Source organism: Falco punctatus (assembly GCF_963210335.1).
Source record: "Falco punctatus genome assembly, chromosome: 10".
NCBI lineage: Eukaryota > Metazoa > Chordata > Aves > Falconiformes > Falconidae > Falco > Falco punctatus.
This window is the reverse complement of record NC_137590.1, coordinates 30287677-30308990: the sequence shown is the minus strand read 5'-3', so window position 1 is coordinate 30308990 and position 21314 is coordinate 30287677. Positions and strand designations below refer to the sequence as shown.

At 38.7% G+C, this 21314-nt stretch overlaps 1 protein-coding gene across 1 annotated transcript in view; it reads right to left on the bottom strand.

Moving 5' to 3' along the window:
- Positions 1–983: 983 nt before the first annotated feature.
- The window catches only part of STK33 (serine/threonine kinase 33), a 29944-nt gene continuing 9613 nt past the window's right edge, over positions 984–21314 (bottom strand). The window contains 7 exon segments of the mRNA XM_080405914.1: positions 984–1827; positions 5084–5160; positions 5962–6005; positions 6007–6015; positions 6018–6032; positions 18150–18225; positions 20666–20725. Coding sequence (XP_080262040.1) covers positions 1660–1827; positions 5084–5160; positions 5962–6005; positions 6007–6015; positions 6018–6032; positions 18150–18225; positions 20666–20725 — 449 coding nt within the window. The 3' untranslated portion in view covers positions 984–1659.

The following is a 21314-nucleotide window of genomic DNA, read 5'->3' as shown; positions in this document are numbered from 1 at the left end:
GCCATGAGCTTGGCTAATGATGCAGCCACTGTTTTAATAGTAAGTCCAGACATGCCCTTCAAGCGACTGTCTCACTAAATGAAAAGAATGAGCGGTGTCGGTTAATAGTCGAGGAGATAGTTATTCAGGCCACAGTCTGACCTAACATTCTGGTGTCACAAGAAGCAGAAAGCAGTCTGGACTTTGTAAAAGATTTGAACCACATCAAATAAAAACAGTGTGACTATTAGGGCTTGTATGTGAAGTAGACTTCACTACTGTGTGAGCACACAACAAAAAGAGAAAGAAAGGACAACTTCCTGTTTAAAGTGAAAATCTTGCTGAAGTCTGTCTCAAAAGTATAGAAATCTGACTTTCTTACGGTCACCACATTTGGTGGAATACACCTTTTGTGCTCAGCTCCTCAATAGACTTGACTTTGATTTGAAAAACAGAAACTAGAAGATTAATTCTCCCAAAAAGGTGCCTGATTATATATTCTTCATTGAGAATGAGAGTGATATATTACCCTTCTAATATTATATGGTCAAAAAGCTCTTACTTCGTTTACTGTAAATCAGATCTCTCCAAGTTTTCACCTATGTACAGAGAAAGATTTTGGCCCTCTAATAGGAATAATTCAAGCCTCAATGAAGTCAAGGTTGTAATGGCTGTAAGAGGAATTTTAAGATTATTGTGGAGATCAGAAGATATTTAAGTAGGTGATGTCTCCTCAGACTGATATTCTCAGCATAATTTCTTGAATAAGCCATAACACAGAATGTACATATATTTAAGGAAATGTTTTCAACCAGCCAGGAGCGTGTATATCTTGCTCACACCATGTACCACAACGCCAGTCTATGGGAAAGACCTGTCCTTAGAGAGTGGCTTTGTCTTTGGAACAGTAAATCACATTGCAATTTACACATATGTATAATAAACCTAAGCTTAATGGTAGCTCATCCTTTTGAAAATGAAGATTAATTAACTTGTAAAGGCCATTACTCTAACACCTGTTTTATTTAAAGAATTTAATCAACACACCAGAAATTCAGTAGTGAGAACCATAGCAATTCCATTGTACTTAAAAATACATTTCCTATTCATCAAGCTTAAAATAAGTTCTGTTTAAAAATAAGCAATTGACGGCAACCTAAAATAGCAGTAACAAATTCCATAGACTGGAGCACTTCTGCTGTAATGCCTCAGGCAAATTTATAAGCAATTTCTCAGAATATTCTCAGGGTGTAAAGCATCCAGTGCTTGGGAATCCCTATTACAGATTCTGGCCTCATTTTTTTGCCCCTAAACATTTGTGATAAAAGGAAAGAAAGTAAATGTAAGTAAAACACAGCAAAATGGATTTGTGAAAGCCAGCTGCCTACCTGGCATGGTGCTTATTAGTATAGAACAGGTAAATCACATACATTTTTAGACAATTCTATAATTTGTACTCTGACAAAAATACTCTCAGTGGATGTCCTCTTAGAGGTTAGGAGTTCACACTGCTGTTAGATTTTCTTCAGTGCTAAAGGAAAGCTAAAGCTTTCTGATTAAAGGGTTCAGGAGACTAGAGGCAAACACTTCAGGATAGATTTATCCATCTTTATACGGTCTGCTCATTCTGACACAAGTAATAGTTGTTTACTCTTAAGCTGTTTGGAGTTGATGGTTGCCCTATGATTTCTTTTTGGTTCTGAATGCAACAGCAGAAGTCAGTAGGCTTTTATTTCCTGGTTCACTGGTGGAAGGCACCAAGGACTTGTCCAATTCTCCCTTTTTTTCCTGGCAATCCTGATTCCACTTTGAATTTGATACTGGAGATCCTGACCTACCTGCAGGGGACTACATTTTAAAAAATAAAAATAATGACCACAACTTTATAAACACACTAAAAAGGTGGGAAGAACACCAATATGAGCAAAGTGGTGCAACAGAGAAGAATTACAAAATACTATTCTAGTGTAACTGTACCATACTGTATAACATATATTGTGATATATAATAAGATCATACAGAAATGATAATTTTTTATCTCTCCTACAGTACACAGAGACAAGTTTCATACCTGTACATTTTAAATCCAATCTTTCTGAGACAGAACTTTCTTGCTTTAACAACTGTATATGACTATTTTCTTGACTTTAATCTTCACTAACTAGTTTCTGAGTCAAAATTACACATATTAACTCATCACAGTATTCAAACACAGTTTAAAATGGTATCTTCATATTATAAAAATGAGAGATGAAGAATTGTATCTTCATCTCTCATAAAAATGATGCTCTTTGGTATCTCTTTGGTGTGTTTCATGGTTAAAATTCAGCCAAGATAGTATCAATGGTCTTCACTAGACAAAGTCCAACTTTTACTCGAAGATTTATCTCTGCAAAAAACAAGACAAAGTTAGCTAGCAGCTATTCCTTGGTACATGTCTTTAATTGCTAAGAATCAGTGATTTTAGTAGTAATAACAACAATTATACCTACTGAAAAGCTAAGCCTTTTTACTTCAGTACAATGAGAATCTCTTGACTTTCAAAGATATACTTCTCTAAACCCTCCTGCTAACACAAATAATATTCAGTACTAGCAGATGAAGTAGTCCAATACTTTTAAAGCTTAAAATCACACTCCTAAATACACAGGATGACCAAGTATCTAAACCCTGGTCATCTCAAAGGGCAATACTGGTTCCTCTGCATTGTGTTTCCTATCTGGATGCAAAATAGTATTTTACCAGGGAAACATGAAACAGCCAGTTTTTAATTACATGTTACTTTATCTCTCAATTTAAACAAACTTTCAATAAAATGTTAGCGAGGGTGCTCAAAAAGGTACTCACAACACTGTAGGTCTTGAGGGCTGTATTCTCATTCCCAAGAGTCACCTTTGATAAGACAGGTGTGCTACTTTTTTTCTTGCCAGTCCATGAAAAAAGAATGAAGGAGCTGAAGCAATCTGCTGATATGCTTTGGAGGCTTAAAAAGGCTCTAGAGAACTGGCATCAGTGAAACGATCCTGAACATGGCTCTATTTGGGGGAAAAGAGTGGTCCAGATAAGTGACAACATCTGTATGTTTATCAGCAGTAAAATTCTTACGCAGCTAAACTGGAAATGTTCTGTGTACACTTTTACCCCTGGGTGAAGCCATATTTCTTTTCCCTTGCAGAACACAGAGAAAGAGGCTTCAGAAAATAAGAAAAAAAAGAAAGGGGGGGTGGGTGGGATGGGGGTGTTGCATGTGTAAAATGACACACTTGGGGAAAATAATTCAGAGCAGGTCTACATGATGGTTAAAAACTGGCAGTTACAGTCACAATTGAGGGAAGCTACTTGGAGCCACCACTGAGGGCTGCCTGGTGGCAGTGGCTGGAGAAGCAGTGGTATCCAGAAAGCCAAATACATCTGGCCTTGCTGAGATGGTATTGAGAATATCACAATATACCCCATCTTCCTAATACATAAAACCTTGGTGCCTCTGCATCTTTAGCAAGGTACAGTTCTGGTCTCCACATCTCAAGGAGGACATAGAGGAATCAGAAAAGGTACAAAGAATGGCAATTAAAATAATCAAAGTGATAGAGCATGAGAGTGTACATGAGAAGAGATTAAAAAGTCTGGGGCTCTTCAGTTTGGTGAGAAGGTGACTGAGGAGGGATACGACAGAGATCCTAATAATAAATGTGAGCTGTTCATCCCATGCTGTAATTCCAGAAATAAGGGCTATTTGATGAACAGAGTAGGAGATCCGTTTAAAACAGAAAAAACATTGTTTCTTTACTCGGTAAAGAGTGCATGCCTGCATCTCGCAGCCGTGGGCAGCTGCAGAGGCAGATGGTGTCGGCGTATTCAAAAAGGAATCAGACATATTCACTGACAACAGGTCCATAATGAATACTAAAAAGATTATGTTGGGATGTATCTTCTAACAACCGTAAGGACAATTCTGGATGCCAGGGCACTACGTGGGAGGAAATGTCCAGGCTTGGTACCACATGGGAGACAACAGCCAGGCTTGTATATTCTCCCGAGATAACGTTTCCTGCTGTCACTGTCAGCGAGAGTACTGAGCTAGATGATCTCACCCAGTAAGTCATTTCTCACTTTCTAGGGTTTTGTCTATTTTGCTGTGACTTCCTGTTCAGTTGAATGGGAAGGAAACAGGTCCCCTGGGGAGGCATCCCATGTAAGTCCGCCAGGGATGGTGATCAACGACCAGCTTAGTAGCAGGAGCAGTCACCTCCATACAGCAGTGCTGCATATTGGGTATGGAATATTGAAGGAGTTTTTGTCCCTATCGGTACTTAAAATACTTATGCCAAGTCTGTCTTTTGTCTTGTGTGGGAAAGAAGGAGGAGGAAGAGAAAGGAAATATAAGCAAATTCCAACACAGGCATTGCCACAAATAATTTGTGCGTACGTGGTCCATACAATGGAATCCAAACCACAGCATTTGTCCTCTGTCTGTGGAAGAAGTGCTAGTATTCTTTGAGTGATAGTGATGAATGAGGTGAAAGGAGATACAAGATGATAAATGAAAGAAAAGTCCCGCCTGAGAAAGGAGCTGTCTGTAAGCAGCATGCTCAGAAAGACAAGGAATCTGAAGTCTCCTGCAGCTCAAACTCCGTGCCTAGGCTACAGCAAAAAAGAGCAGCAGCATGACCATCACCACTTCTGCTGCCTCAGGGCCCGTTTCGGAGAAAGAGCAGTTTTCATTGTTTTATATAAAACCTAAGCTATGACACTCCAGAAACACTCCCTGACCTAGCTTTTCAACAGGGGCTGGGCCAGAGCATTTCCAGGCAAGCTCAGCAAAGTTGTTTGTGCCCATGGAGCCTGGAAGTAAGGATGACAGTTTCCACATCTCCAGTTAGGGTGGCATGAAGCAGAACTTCTAGAACTTTGATTCTGGCATATAAAGTATATTTAAATCCTTTTTTTGTGTATAGACCCCTTTTAATTCACACAAGAATATTCAGCTGTAATAAATATGCATTATTACTCCCTATCAAGAGCTCGTTCTTTGCTTAAGTAGCCTCTTTGAAAGCAGAAACCACCCGATGTAACAACGCTTTCAGGCTGTGGCACAGCAAGGTACCTTGTGACTGACAAATCTGTGAGCCTCAGAGGTCATGGCTGAGGCAGAGTCCTCAGCGTTTGCATTAGAGTTTTTCCCTGATTAAACAAAAGGATCAAGAGAGGCACAACGAAAGGAAATTCAGTATCTTGGGCAATCCTCCAAAGAAATCAAAAGACTACCCAACATGTTAATCTTTGGACTTCATTATTAATTGGGGGTTTATATGTTTGTTGTTTATGAACAATTATTTCCCCTTTTCTCCCCCGCTCCCCCCTCCTTCCCCCCAGAGCCAGTGTCACAAGATGGCTACTTAGATTAGCTAGAGTGCGCATATACAAAAAATCAGCTGTTTTGTGAAGAATTCCTTTTCAGTGCCCCTAAATATTGCTGTCTTAAGATCCCATGGTTTTCTGCCACGTTCCTCCTGCTCTCTCCCATCCCGTGTGTACACATAGCCCCTACACCTGAAGAGAACAAACAGGAGACATTACCTGTTATGGACTTGGTATCTCAGTCAAAATGTTTTCTTACAGTGCACAGTACTTACATGACAACTGTGCATGGCGAGTTCACCTTATATCCTAGTATTTATTTCTGTTCTTACACTAAAATGTTTGAGCAGACATCTGCAATTTCTCCCTGCAGTAGGTCACACTGCACATTTCCTAAATCACTCTCCATTCTACTTGTCATTTACCTTGTTGCATTTTACAACAAAGTAGACCTTACCTGGCCTGCTGTTGTGGAGGGTTTGTTGCCCCCTTTCTCTCTTTCAATTTCTGCACCAGGTTCTATGTTATTGTTACTGGCAGAGCTTTCTTGTGCTTCGCTGGTTTCAGCCTGCTGGCAGGCAGTAGCAGGGTTACTTGATTCTTGTTACGTATTGCATTCCTCACCAATGTCTAGATTATTTTTCCATTCCCTCATTAACTCCAAGGCGTGGTCTCCAGACAACATGAGTTTCACCCTAGACATGACAGTAAATTTTATTAACATTTGACATCAAATCTAGGACCTATTACTAAAAACATGACAGCAAGGTAATAGCCCTGTTTGGTTTAAGCCCAGCAGTTCAATCCACAGTCACATTGAGAAAAAAAGTTTTTCCAAATGCCGGTCATCTCTTTTGCAAGCACAAACCTGCGAGTACTACTACTACTACTGTTCTTTTTACCACAGTCAGGAAGGAAGCAGATGACCTTTTCCTCCAGAACTCCTTCAATTATGGATCTCAAAAATTTGCAAAGGAATTTTAGCTTTTTCTACAAAAGTAACAACAAGAAACCCCAAAGAGTTGGAGAATGGCTCTGAGATTTTCCACTGCCTGTGCTTCTCCCTGTGTCTGTATCCATCAGTATTTCTTTACGTTACTGAGCAAACAAACATGCCTATCCAGCACTCCTGTTTTACTCAGCCTATCTGGAATGGGTAGTGCAACGATCTATGGGTCCAGAAGGAACAGTTTTCCTTAAACTGCTCAAGCTCCTGTCTTCTCAGCTCACACCGAATGATTTGAAATAATTTTGATTTGACTCCTTTGGCCATTTGGTAAAGCTGACAATTGTGTATCTGAAAGCTTGGCGAGAAAGGCAAGCGCGTACTGTATGCAAATTTTATACACGACTCTGAAAACTAGAGTTGTCCTGTTGCTTATTTGTCAGGGATAATATTTTGCATTAATAATTGCTACCAATCTCCTGATGCTCTTAGAGCACTTCACTAACAGCAGAGATACTTTTTTCTAACATTAATTAACGATAGATAGTTACTAGGTAGTTTTTTATCTGCACTGTATAGACTGGTAAACTGCAACACAGAAAATATGATCATAATGGTGTTTTCTGAGGTCACACAGTGGATCCAACAGAGGAAAGAGGTAACAGACAAGACTCTTTTGTTTGAAAGCTCTTTACCCCCATCTTATTAGACTAGCAATTCTTACTTCAAACTCCTAGGTTTTTTTCTTTACTTGACTGGTATTTAGAAAGTATTTCCTTTGAAGTAGCTACCTACATACACATACGTACCAAGTGATCAAGGCATAAACACTCATCCCCATCAGAAAGGTAAGTCTCGATTTTGCAAAACAACCTCATCTGTTGCAGATGCATATTTACACCTGCAGTTACGACGGCTGTGGGCATAACCGATGACACGTGTTGTAACTACCTCTTTGGCATGAACAGTTATGTAGTTAAATATGCAGCTTGCAGTGAATTGCACCCAAAAAATCAGAGGCTGATTTTAGGGGTTTTTAAAAGATCTAGGCCTTGCAGAGTGCCAGATAATTGTATACCACATAAAAGAGAAGGGGGAGTTTATTTCCTGACAGTTTTTAAGAAAATAGGACCATTTAAGTTAATTATCTGTGCTGGCTCATTTGAACACCTGTTGGGTTTAATTCACTAGCACCTGGTGCCAACTGCGGGTGAAAGGAGGGGAGGTGTACTAACTGACAGACTATGTTGTTCCCATTTCTTTTGTTTCCATTTCAACTTTTTTTCTGCTCAGTTTTAAGGAAGCAAACTGTAGCAGGGTTCAAGGCAAAAATGCAGAGATACCCAACTTCTTATGGAAATACAATAAAGTATTTTGTCCATGAACACATCTAACATACAGAATTTCAAGCCTGATGAGCACCTTTATTCTGTTAATCTCAACGGCACATACAGCACTTTAAAACCACAAGGCTGAAGTGATCATTTTCAAGAGCTGTTCGAAGCCTTAGTCTGGAGTATTTTAGACTTAGATTTTAGGAGACAAAACCTCAGTACTGAGGGGGAAAAAAAGATTTCAGTTAACAGCAGTAAACTGAGAGCAGGAAACAGTTCTGTTAAATTCTTGATTCATTATCAGACATTCAGAATCCAATAAGCATTCCACTGAAACAATTAAAACGTTTAAAACGTTATACAGTAAACAGAAGAACCTTCAAACTAGGTATGATACAAAGTAAAATAGAAGAACAGGATGTCTGGAAATACTAAAAATGCTTCTGATACCATGGGGACAGTTGACAGAGCCAGAGAAAAGCACTGATACATAAAGGTCTTAGAGTTTAAATCCGAAACCAATTGTAACTACACAAAGCAAAAAGGAGCAACTGTCTTGCCTGGTTTCTTGATTTTTCTATACAGAAGAAAGCTAGAAACAACGCTTTTGATTTAGATCAGAGAAATCTTGAGTGCCACCATCAATTAAAAAAGGAGACCGATCCAAAGAAATGGAAAATCTAAACATGAGGTAACTAAGATGGGTAACTAAACATGAGGTAACTAAATTTACACAGACAGTGACAAACCCACAAGTAATTAGGCAACATAAACAAAAGGGAACTTGTGTATTAGAAAAATATCACAGAGTGCAACTGCTACTTATTCTCCTGAGCTATGACAGCAGAATGCGTTCTTTTGCTGGTAGCAAAGGTGTTGAAGGGGTTTCAGGTTCCGTATTTGGTGCAGAGTGAAGGCATATGTGTATTAAATGCACTTGTGTAGTATGTATCTTGGCCCTTATCGTTCCTGTCAAATGCCTGCTCTGCAGAATCACAAAAAGTGACCCTCTCGCGAGCCATCCAACCCAAATGTCATCGCTTCAGTCAAGGGAAGAAAAAGCAATGCCGTGCTGTCCCCCAGCGCAAGCCTTTGCCTCTAGGCAAGTTTATGCTGTGCATCAAGCCCAGGTCTCCTGCATCTTCAGGAAGTAGTCTGATCGCTAGGCCACCACACAAAAGGTTTTATCTCTGCCAGTTACTAAGAGCAAGCCATGATTTTTACTGCTTTCTGTCAGGAAGCTGTCTGGTTTGGCTGTAACTCAGCTCAGACCTCCCTCCCTTGGCATTGCTGGGCAGTTTGAGGTGCACAAAAAGATGCAACTCCAGATAGCTGAGAAAATTTAAGATGGGAGAGTGAGAGGCCGCTTTGTTAAAGCAAGAGCTCTAAGCAGATTTCTCAGAATCATTATGCAGCTTAGGCATCTCAGTCCTTCATTGCATCTAATTTTTCAGGTCCTCAGATAACTTTGGAAACATACTTAAATAATTTGCATAACAGGAACGCACCTACGTGCTGTTTACTGTAAGTCAGGCATGAGAGGATTTGGGCTTTAGGCATTTTGTTTGCTTCTAAAAGTCAATCTGCTCCCAAAAGGAACAAGAAAGCTCACTCAGTGATCACATACATTTTCTATTTAGGGCCTTGATTTACTCTTCAGTCAAGCACTCTCATAACTGTAAATTTCATCAAAAATCACAGCAATAACAGAGGATTCTAAACCAGAGCTCACCTTCAATGTGCTCAAAAGCTCTTCCAAGAAAAACTAAAATCAGAAGTGGAGAAGAAAGGAGAAAAAGACCAAACCCACTACCTGAAAGGAAACACCACCTTCCATTAAATCAGATCTAAGAAAATATCAAATTCTTCTAGTGGGAAGTGAAGAAAATGAGGTAGAGTATTCTTACAGTGAAACTGTATCACAATCTATACAATACATTATGAGGTTTAAAAAAATGGAATACAGCATACCTTAAAAATCATGCTTAAGGTAACTGGAAATTACAATATCAAACCAAAATATGTGTATCCATAAAACTATTTATTGCAAAATTCGATTTGCCCTGTATTTTTTGAATATTTTACTCAGTATATAAATAATATACTCCTGCAGAATATTCAGAAACAACACATAGTGGTAATACAATCTTTGCATTTCTTAGAAACTTAAAAGTATTCTGCGATTCTGTCATGTTTTTTTCTCTAACTTTTTAGCAGATGTAAAAATTTAAGTGCATCTGGGAAAATTTTAACTGGTATAAAGATCAGAATAATCAAAACTAGTAACAGAACTGCATTAATTAATATTTCTGGTAAATAATTAATCAGCAACCCTTTGCATAGCCCCCGGCCAAAACTATATATGGTCTCAAACTGACAAAACACAAACCTCCAGAGGTATACATCAACTTGAATTGAGCTTGAGGTCATTTGTTTAGCTATAAGTACCTGGTAACTTTTAAATTAAAATTTTTATTGTTAAAGTATTGTCTGGAATATAAAACTGCTGCACCTATCTTTGAAATGCCAGTTTTAATCATACAGAATGACTTGTGACTTCATAAATTTTTGGTACAGATGGTAGGGATTTCCTGGTGGGAGACTGTGGTGCCAAATGCATTTACTCCTATGCAGAAGCTCATGTGTCACACGGCACCAAGGGGTTAATTTTTTTACACGCAGAATTCTCTACATGATAATGCACTTTCATGTTTCCCATCTGGCTATTGTAAAATCACAAAGGCTGTGAAGGCACAAACATGAAGTAGAAACTGGTGTCCTGATTTTCAGCGGTGCTGAGTACCTGCAAGTCCCACTGAAGTAAGGCGGGAGCCACAGGTGCTCAGCGGTTCTGAAAACCAGGCCCTACCAGGACAGCTTAAAAAGCAGTTGTTCAAGAACTCTGCAGAGTGTCACTTAGCACTTTAGGTCCCCGTTCCTTCTCTTTATACTCTTGTAAAAACCTAAAGCTCTAACTGGAAATGGAAAAACATTTAAGCGCTGCTTTGAACACTGCGATACGTATGAAACCCACAAGCAGCACTGGAGAATGCAAATAAGAATCCAACAAAACATTCTGGTGGAAGGCAGAAGGTACAGAACAAGGGAGACTCTCCTTCCTGGTCTCCCCACAGAAGCTGAGGAATTCTTTGCCACAAGTCTATTTTTAGGAGTTTCAAAATATTTGGACAAATCTGAGGGAAAATGTCAACGGAGCTTTGTCACCACTGCTTTCTTCAGGTTCAGAGCAACAAGCGGCTGAAGGCTGCTCTAATATTTCAGTACTGTTTTCACTACTGGCCGCTGATGGCGATGTGAGAAAGACCTTTGACATTACCTTGTATGACCATTCTGGTATTCTTAGCTCCTTATAAAAAATAATCATTTGTCAACGAAATAAAAAACGCTATTAAATAAATAAATAATTTGGAAGTGTCACTACTGAACAAAGATGAGGGTGTATTTAGTAGTAAAATTACTAAACAGGTCCATCAGTATTCAAGAAAACGGGCAGATTAGTTGATGTTTTTTCAAGAAATTCAGCAGAAGCACATGAGGACAGTGGGCACCACACAGGTGCTGTGCGAGCCCATGGGGCAAGTTCAACCAAATACCTTCTGCAAGCGCAGCAGCTGCACGAGGTAACACACAGTGGATCCAAAACATCTCATGCTGGAGCTACTGCTGAAAGGCAGATGGCTGCCAGTCTCCGTTACAACTGGAGACACGGCAACCCAAGCCTTGAAATAGCACTGAAAGTCAGCTCACGCTAACGTAGAGAAATTTAAGGGACCAAAATGCCTCTTAGCAATTCTACCATAATAGAAGGCTGGCTGGCCCGTAGGAGGGGTTGGAGCACGAAGGCACGACCACTGCCTGAAGCACTGCCTCATCTAGGAAGTTTTACCTTCAGGAGAAAGCTTAAAATTGCTGGAAGTGAATCTGCTGGAGGAACAAGCGCATTTTAGTGTATTTCCAGAGCCCATTTCTGTTGGTATTTATTTCTGACCCAATAACGTCTGCCAAAGCTGTCCATAACAGCAGGCTTCAGAGTGAGGTCCCCACCATGAGGGAATTCTGTCTGCAGTGCCCATCTCTCAACATTTAGAAACATTCAAACTTGGTCAAAAATTCTAAAATACAGTTCTGCATTGAAACTAACGATTAAAAGTGTTGCACACTTACTGTGAAAGTGTAAATGGAAGACAACTAACATGGCTTGCATTTGTAGATATTTTATAGTCAGGATAACCAGTCTGCTACCAACTTCTTAAATGAAGAAAAGCATTGTAAATTAAAATCTACTGTGCCTGAGTTGTTGTGTAGTACAGAGAGAAGAAATGGTTTACTATGAACTATAGCAAGGCTTTGTTCCATGCAATTATGTTATCATATGGAATTTAGTCTCAAACTTCATTAATATATATGGTGAAAAGTCATCAAATCACATGGATGGTAGTTTTCCGTATCTTCATTTTCATGAAGCAAGGACAGTGTGGTACTCATAGTATGGCAGGGCAGAAGTGAATAAAAATTGTCTCATTTTCAGGCCATGGTAGAGTTACACCTTTGCTTGCCGTTGTTCTCACACACGTAAGAATGCACTGAAACTTAGGAAAAAAGCTGCTTCTTCATCTCTACTCAATATAGTGGGAAAGAAGGAAAATACATGCTAGTCCAGAATGTGTCCTTCGTAGATGAAGGTGTGAGGCAAAACCAGTGGTCCATTTTTAATAGTGCGTGCTATTTATCCTCCCACATGCCAGAATATTTTCCAGTTATTCACCGGCATTTCTCTTTCTGCATGGCGTTGAAGCCAGCTTGGAAGAAATCACGGTTTGTTACCATTAGCGCTGCCTTTAAGCAGCAGGTGGACCCAGTCTCTCTGCTTTGATTTCAACTACAAAATAGCATGACTGTTTCATCAGAGCGCTGAAGGCTCAGTGCCTGCGCAGTGGCGTGGTCTCACAGGTTCCCTTTCCAGCACCACAATTCACTTGCCTTCAGGAATGGCCACAATCTCTGTGACTCAATATTCTGTTTTTAAATTTAAAAAAAATACTTTTATTACAGTAATAGGAATGTTGTGAGAATTAGTTAAACCTGACCGGAACCCATACTTCCATATTATGTCAAAACGTGGGAAATTAGGTAAAGTCGGTTTGGGTAAGGAACCTAGTGTAAAGCTTCTCCTAATTAATGGGCTTATCAGAAGCCCATGGGATACAAGCAAAACATGTTGATGGATTTGGGAGCTTTGGATAAGGCCCCTACAAGTGTCCCGTTGCTTAGGTTGTGGGGGGTTTTAATTTTCCATTCTGCTGGGTCCCACTGATGCGATACAGCATCTTTAGGTACCAAGTCAGTAAGAGTTAGAACAGCAGGTGAAGAAATGATACCTCCTCAAAACTCACCGTTATCCACTGGTTATCACGTAATTCTTTAGCTGCGATTTGGCGAGCAGGACCAACTTTCAGAAGCAGTTTCAACATTTGTTTTGGTAGGAAAAAAACCCCACAACTTGATACATCTCATTTCCACTAACTTCTCAACCCATTTTCAACTGAGTGCTTTAATTCAGCAGAGAATATTTCACTCACAATGCTATGAAATCAGCTCATGATATCATTTATGTCAATTGATTTTTTAACATCAGTTTTTCTTTTCAGAAACTGCGTACTACTAAAAAGCAAAAAAAAAAGAAAAAGATTACTGCATTTGTGGAATTCATTGCAATATGTTCAGCATCTATCTTCTGAGCACACCGCATACTTACCAGCCTCACTAACCATTTCCCAGACCAGATTTTTAAAGCACAGGTCACCCTTTCTTATTAGTTCAAAAATCATTTCTTCTAAGCTTGCTATAAAAGGTGTAAGAAAATTAGCATCAGTGAAAAAGTACCTACTATTTTTCACTGGTGAGACAAAAACTATTGTGTTATCACTGTGAAATCAAAAAGTTTGCAAGACTGGGAAAGCTTCAGAAGAACTCTACAAAAGTGAGACAAGTTCTGAAAAATGCATGTCTAGGGTTTAAAGGGAAAGATTCTGAGGTTAAAAGGTGATATAATCTTGGTCACTGGGTATCCACATAAGGAAAAGATAATTGCTGTTATACAGATTTTCGAAGTAGCAGCCAAAGGTTTAACGAGATACAACAACTGAAGTAACAGCTAGAAAAAAATAAACTGGATATCTAATATATTTGTATTCTGTAACTCACTCATCCAAATCACTTGGCTGACGGAAAGCTAACCTGCTGCTGCCGTGTGCAGTATTTCCACCACAGAAATGTTGTTTACTGCACACTTTACACTTACAATTTCTTTTGATTTCATGTCAAAGTACCTTTGCCATTAAAAAATTCAACAATTCTGTCCTAGCAACTACTACATTTCAGTAATAAGATCCAGCATTAATTCACACCCCACTGTTTTTAGACCAGTGAGCTAAAACTCCGCTGAGTTGACAATCATGAGAACTGAAACAGCAGCAACAAGACGAACCAGACTGCTCTCGGTTTAGGCATGGTCAGTCCCAATCAGCTGTCTTTCTAAAAGACGGGTCTTGGATCAAATGCAGGTCATTGATTCAGTATAAGAACTACAACATACGTTTTGTTCTGTAGCCTTATTCATGTAAGAAGTCAGTTTGGTCATACATGGTGGTTGCTTGTGTCCCTGAAGTCAGTTCCAAATTCTTACCATCTATGAAATATGTTCAATTCTCAGTCTTATGTTGCTACTCTTCAGTAAATTAAAAGTGTGTAATATCCTTTTACTGCTACAAAAGATGTATTTTTCAGGACAAAACCATAAAGCAGAAAACACTATGACAAAAGAAAACATCATATTTAATTTCACTTTTTACACTTTTTTTTTCACAATTTAATTTAACTTTTTATTCTGTTATCAAGCTGTATCTCCTTTAGCTACATAGTGTGGATGTTGCCTTATTTGGCCTTACCAAAATTTCTATCAGCAGAAACAGGATAATAAAAAAGTTAAGATGAGAAATGTCAGAAAAATTGTAAGACATACCCGTAAGGGCAGATATTAAGAGTACAGAGGTTTGTAAAAATATACCTTGGCTGCATTCTTGCCCTGTATGTATTTCTTGTTCTTTGGAGTGAAATATTTGAGAGAATGTGGGATCTGGATGTCTGTAAATTCAACCTTTCTATGTCACCTGCTTGTATTCTTAATAATGTGGTACCAATAAAAAAGGTTATATATATGAAACTAAACCAAATGTATCCTAAAAAAAATTGTGTTACTATCAAACCCAGCGTGTAAACTTGCTTTGTATTTGGTTTCTGTGACTATTACTGTTTACCAACAGAAGTATTAACCAGAAACATCAACTGTAAATGTTTATTAGAGAATATACTTCAAAACTAAATATTGATCTGTGTTCTACTAATCACATAACGAATGAAAAACTGTATCATCTGATCTGTGTTTTCAATCAAAACTAATAAAGGCAGATTAAATTTCTGATAGATTTTACATCATATTATTCGTGCACAACTGACATGCAAAAAATACATAGCAAATACTTCCAGGAAATGAATATACCTATCGGTGGCCATTTAAAACAAAAAAGATACTAACTTCATCAAATAAATTATTTGCGTCAAATTATGGTTCTAATTCTACTCCCAAAAGACAGAAGCAGCTACTGAAAATGTAACTGTCACGTTCTAGTGAAGGATGCCTGCCACTTTATATCAAAGTAAAATGCTCTGGAGTTTCATTCACATGGCTTTAATTTTTAATTTTAAGGTAAAACATAAAATTAATATTTTAGTGCATTTTCCCCAAAACTTTTAATCTCAAAATGTCTTCAACAAAAATTGTTTTCTTCTGTCCTCTGATTCTCCTTTGCAATGTCCCTGAGGAATTAAATCTACACAGAACTCAATTTGAAGAACAGAAAATGGGAAGAATGTATTCATTTTGGGACACAACACTGCATAAGCAGTGGCTGGTGACAATGCCCATTATTTCGTTATGCACAGACAGGACTAAATTCTCTCCAGACTAAGGCAGTGGCAGACAACAGATAACTCCAGCTAAAGGAATCAAGTTAAGTAGGTGAAATGTATCACACGGAACCTTGAAAATCTGCAAAGAAATGTTCTGTGCCTTTAGAAAGGAGCAAGTACCACCACATTTTCTTAATAGGTTTCTTACTGCTGCAATGCAGGAAGTAATTTATTAGGCATCCTAGATTTCTTTAGCTGCGTAAAGGTTTTCAAGTACTATTGCAGGGGCCAGAGCCTCTGAGCATACTTGGAAGAACGAGCAAGAAGTGCAGCAGCATGGACTGCACGGGAAACAGCAGCCCCCAGCCCTTTCCTATCAGAGAGCAGCTTATGGGCCATGCTTCGAGTGTGGCAGGCAGCAGGACTCCGGCTAGTCTACTCTTTCAACGTGCTGACATACTTTTGTATTTTAATGGATTTTCTTTTTCTTGGTTACCATTGTGTATGCTTCTATTAGTATATGTTAAAATAGAAATGAAATGGAAAGTGTAAAGTACACCTCAGTTTAAATTACATATAAAAATCCATCATGCTGGCATTGCCCCATTATGCAGAGGCAACCCTGTGCATTAACATTCATGAAAACAGAGTTCATGAGTCACCTCAGGGCTTATGCTCCCCAAATAGGTAGAGGCTGAGCCTGCCGTGGCAATAATACCCTTGGTACCAAGATGGAGCAGGCCATCTGCACTGCAGAGAGCTCTGGCGGCCAGCAAATTACCAGCAAGGCATTAGCTGCAGCCTAGAAGGGTCAAAGTTGTGATGGTAGCGGTAATGGCTGTAACAGAATCTTCAGGCCCATTAGAGGAGCACCAGGAGCACAAGCTATTATTCAGGGCAGGAAGAAAAGTAATTTGCAAAACCAGAATTAAAATCAGAAGATGATCTTACGGCTTTTGTATTACTGTTTTCAAATTAAGCAATAAAAAGGAGTGTGAATTGTATTATATTAATTCATACGCAGTATTTTCATTCTTGTGCAGTCAACACAACAAGGGGTGAATTAATGTTACTTTCTTCTGACACTGTTGTGATTACAAAATGCTAATTTTAAAAAATATTTATATTGCTAATTAAGGAAGAAGGTCAGAAGTTCTAAGCTCCGGCTGCAATCAAAATAGTTCACTGCTCTGAATTTTACAAGTTCTGAGCTGTGAATTGTGCTGATTGCAGGCGCTGCTCTGGATTCTTATTAGCCAGTCAAACCATCCAATTTCTACCAACCATTTTATAATATATTCTATTGTATTACGTTGTGCAAATCCTACTACCATGATGCAAACGTTAATATCACGAAGTACAACAATAAAACTCATTCTGTATCAGCATAGAAAGTGCACATGGATTTTAGAAATAAAAAAATATACAGGCAATAAAGCTATGAACACTTCATCTTGCTGACACAAAAAGAAAAGCGAGCTAATTGTATAGAAAAGAAAGTGGGGAATCAAAACAAAGTGAAAAGAAAAACCAAAGAAAATCCAGAAAAGAGGAGGTTATGAAAATGCGTGCCGGTTTGCATGCCCACGTACAAAGTCTTAAGTTATAAAAGAACTCTGGGGTATGCAACAAAAGTAAAACAATCACAGGACAGAAATAATAACAAATGAAATGGCAAGTGGTAGTTTTCTAAAACATTGGCATTACAGCATCATCTGGGGGCCACTGAGAGAAGAAAAAGCCTGAAAGTGGGGAAAAAAGCCCTTGCAAATACATTACAAAAGAAGTCCCTGCATACAATGTGACATTTTAGTTGCATCATATGAACAGTAATTTATGTTGTTTGCCACAATTTATTTTTAATTACTGGAGTATCTTTTTTTATTATTTAGCTAGTATAGGCAGGATAACATTTTTCAGAGAGAAATTATTATTTTGTTACTAAGACGAATGTGATAAATGATAAAAGACTTCAATAAAAATATGCATGTACTCTTACAATTGTAAAATTTCATTTCATCCTCTAATAACAGCAGGCTAATAAACTTTCAGAGGACACAGATAACCTGTAGTGAGAGACCTGGCAGCCCTGGAATGTCTGAGTTACAGAGTTACCATGGGCACAAGTGGAGAAGAAAGGCCCTTGCCTTGATTGCACAGCGTGCGCAATCCATTTGAGGATTTGACCAATAAACTGTAAATCAATAACTTGGTTCTCACACATAGATCCAGCCAACAGATGAAAAAGAGAGGTCTAAACTCTCAGTTTAGTTTTACAGTGTTTCACTGCAATATTCTGTAATACTCTGTTATTTCAGGATTATAAAGTGGTTTATAAATCAAAACCTCGATTTTTAATACTGAACTATATCTTTTACTTTATTTTACTTGGAAATTTGTGATGCTTATATATAAGAAAGTATAAGAGCTTGATCTTTTGTGAAGGTTTAGCACGCATTTTTTTTTTATTTTGGTGCAAAATTGTAAGTACTTGTATTATAAATGGGTCTGTACATTTTATATTACTTTTACAAGCTACTTACAGCATGTTCATAATGACACCTATGCTCCAAATGTCACACTGTTGGCTGTAGTCGTAGGCACTGATAACTTCAGGGGCTGCCAACCAAGCAGAAAAAATAGGATTAATAATAGAAATAAAAAAACTTTTAAATGCTTAAACACAAAGCATGAAGAATGTGCTGATGTGGTATAATTTATTCCCATATGTAAAGAGGAACCAACAGCAGATGTTTGAATGAATAATGTACAGACCTTAAAAATTCATGCTGATGTGTCCTCACTTTTATCATTTAGCTGTTAAGGGGGTGGTGACATGGTGACATTAGCTGTATGATTAAACTTAGTATTCTTTTTCCCCACAATAAGTTATTAAAGCAGTATTCGCAACACACTGACAAAGTACCACAAGACACTGTATGAACTTTTCTTTTCCTCCCAGATGTAAGTGTAGCACATAAGAACACAGGGGTTTTTGCAAAACACAAGAAGCCCCGTTTGTATGTATTAGCTTGGATACATCATGATGGGCAAAATCAATATCAAAATACAGTAAAATAAAAATTTTCAAAAGTATTTACTTATATCCTAGATTAAAACCTCACAAATTTTATCTTTTCACTAATGGCTTTCTATTATTTCAGCCACACATCGGAAAGATGCTGCTTTGGAGCCATATTGGTGATATTTTATCTGCTAGATGATGGGAGATGTGGTTGTGAGTTCACAGCAAGATCTATGCTTTTCGCTTCCATAATCAGTGGAAGTGCCGTACTTACTTAGCCCCAGTAATGAACAGAAGATAAAACCTTTCACACAATAGCAGAGGAGACTGACAGAGACTGTTTTATTCAGTGTCATCCTACCAAATCAAAAAGCTTGTTTAACTCTACCCTCAGATTTTTGTTTTAGGTAGGTACTGAGCTTCAGATACCTAATTATGTCACTGAACTTAAAATGGTTAACTTCATGGTTTGATAACAACACGACTGGTAAAACAAGACTTTAAAGGAGATTCTTATCATTAATATTGCCAAACTGGCCAAAACCTACGGTACTGTCTCATTTTTAATTGATCTTTGTGAGAACATTTTAAAGCAGCAGTAATTCATGCTATTAACATCCTGGGGAAACTTACAAACTTACATCAAATTATATATACTTATATACATATCCTACACAAAATAAAATGACTGAATTGGGAAATTGCTATTACTTTCATAGTTGGGGTTTTTTTAATTAATAAACCAGTCTGGTTAAATCATGAATTTCCACAAGTCTCACATGCAAGAAGGGAGCATATAAAAGACGGACATAAGACAAAAGGAAAACATAAGCATAGAAGGGCGATATCAGAAAGGAAAACTGAGGAGCAACTAGCAAGGGACGTAACTAAGAATGAAATAATCTATAAGTGTATGAGTAGTAGGAAGACAAGGAATGAAGAGGCTGCTATTTTACTCAACCAAGGATGCAATTGATAGATGACGCTCAGAAGGCGAATGTATTTAATGTCGTCTTACATCAATCTTAACCAAAATGTCAACTGCAAGCAGGGGATAGCACAATCAATATCAATGACAAAGGGGCAAGACCTCAGTTTTTTACAGAGAAGCAAAAGGTTAGCAAGTACTTGGGATGGAAATTTTAAAATCAGCCATAACCTATAAAATTCATTCTAGAGTGCTTCAGAAGCTGACAAGACTTTTCAGAGCTATTAGAGGTTCAAGAACTATTAGTGGAAGGCAGGTAAAATGCTAAAAAGCTGAAAAAGGCAATCATGGTATCTATCTGTAAGAGGGTGAAAAAGCTGGTATCAAAGAAATACAGATGTGGCCCATTAATTTTAATTCCCAGGAACATACTGGAAATAATAAGCACCTAGAAGAAAACAAAAAGGTAAGTAACAGCCGTTATGCACCTGTCAGGAACAAATCTCCATGCAGCACAGGCTGACAGGCTTTGAGGAGGAGGAACACTAAATATCACATATATCTATTTTAGTAAGGCTTTTGACACTGTTTCACATAACTTTTTTCATAATACTGTCTACACTAAAATATCACAGGAGCAATGCACACATGCTTATAAAAAACGCTTCTCAGAAAGCAGTTGTGACTTGTTCACTGCCCAGGTGGAAGGCCGCACCAGGGAACATTTCGGAGGTGCCTGTCCTAGGCATGATACCGTTGTGCTTGATGACCTGGATGATCCAAGAGAGAGCACAGTAAATCTGAAGACAACATCAAGGCAGGGATGACTGTAAGTACGTGGAAAGCCAAGCTCAGAATGCAAACACGAGGACAAGAGCTGGTCAGGCACCAGCTCAAGGACCGTTGCGATGAGATGGACATGAGTTAACAGTTCCACTGTTAGCAGACAATGCTGCTGTGAGGCAGAACTGCCACCCCAGTACAAAACCTCCTGCGCACACCTGCCCTTGCTGGGGTGGCCAAGAAATTGAAATGCAGTCTGGGGTAGAAGCCATTTAAATATGCCATGTGAAAAACAGGCCAACGGCCCGATTCCCAGCCCTCACCTCTTGTTCTTCCATGAGGATTGCAGAGTCCTTCAAAAACTACAGAAAGACGGTCATCACCTGTGTTTGAGAGGCAAGCCTAAGGTCTGCAGTACATACAAAACAGTCCTTCCATGCAGCCCAGTACTGGTGAGGCTCCAGCTAGACACTGCCCAGTTTTGGATGCTCCCATTTTGAGATAACAGGTACCAAATGGAGCATGGCGGGTCAATCACAAGGACTGGAAATGCAGGACGGGACTGTTTAGTCTAAAGAGCAAGAGACCAAGGGAGAAATGTGACCTCGGATTCCTGAAAATAGGAAGGTTGCTACCTGTTCTTTATACCCATGATGGACAGGGTGAGAAATAACAGTCTGAAAACATGAAGTGTAGTTCCACCCTTTTCCTTAGCCCCACATCCAGGCTCCAACCACCACCCTTAGGTCAGCTCTAGTAATTGTGTAGCTGCAGGTGAATTAACTGAAAATTTATAGTGAAAAAAGTGATTCGATCACGGCCTGTAGGTATAACTTTAAGCTGATTGTCAAACTGAAGGTGCGGGGCAGACAGGAGGAAGAATTTCTAGGAGGATAACGAAGCATCAGAATAGAGTGCCTGGGAAGATTATGGAGTGTCCATTACTGGAGGTCTTTAAATACACTTTACACA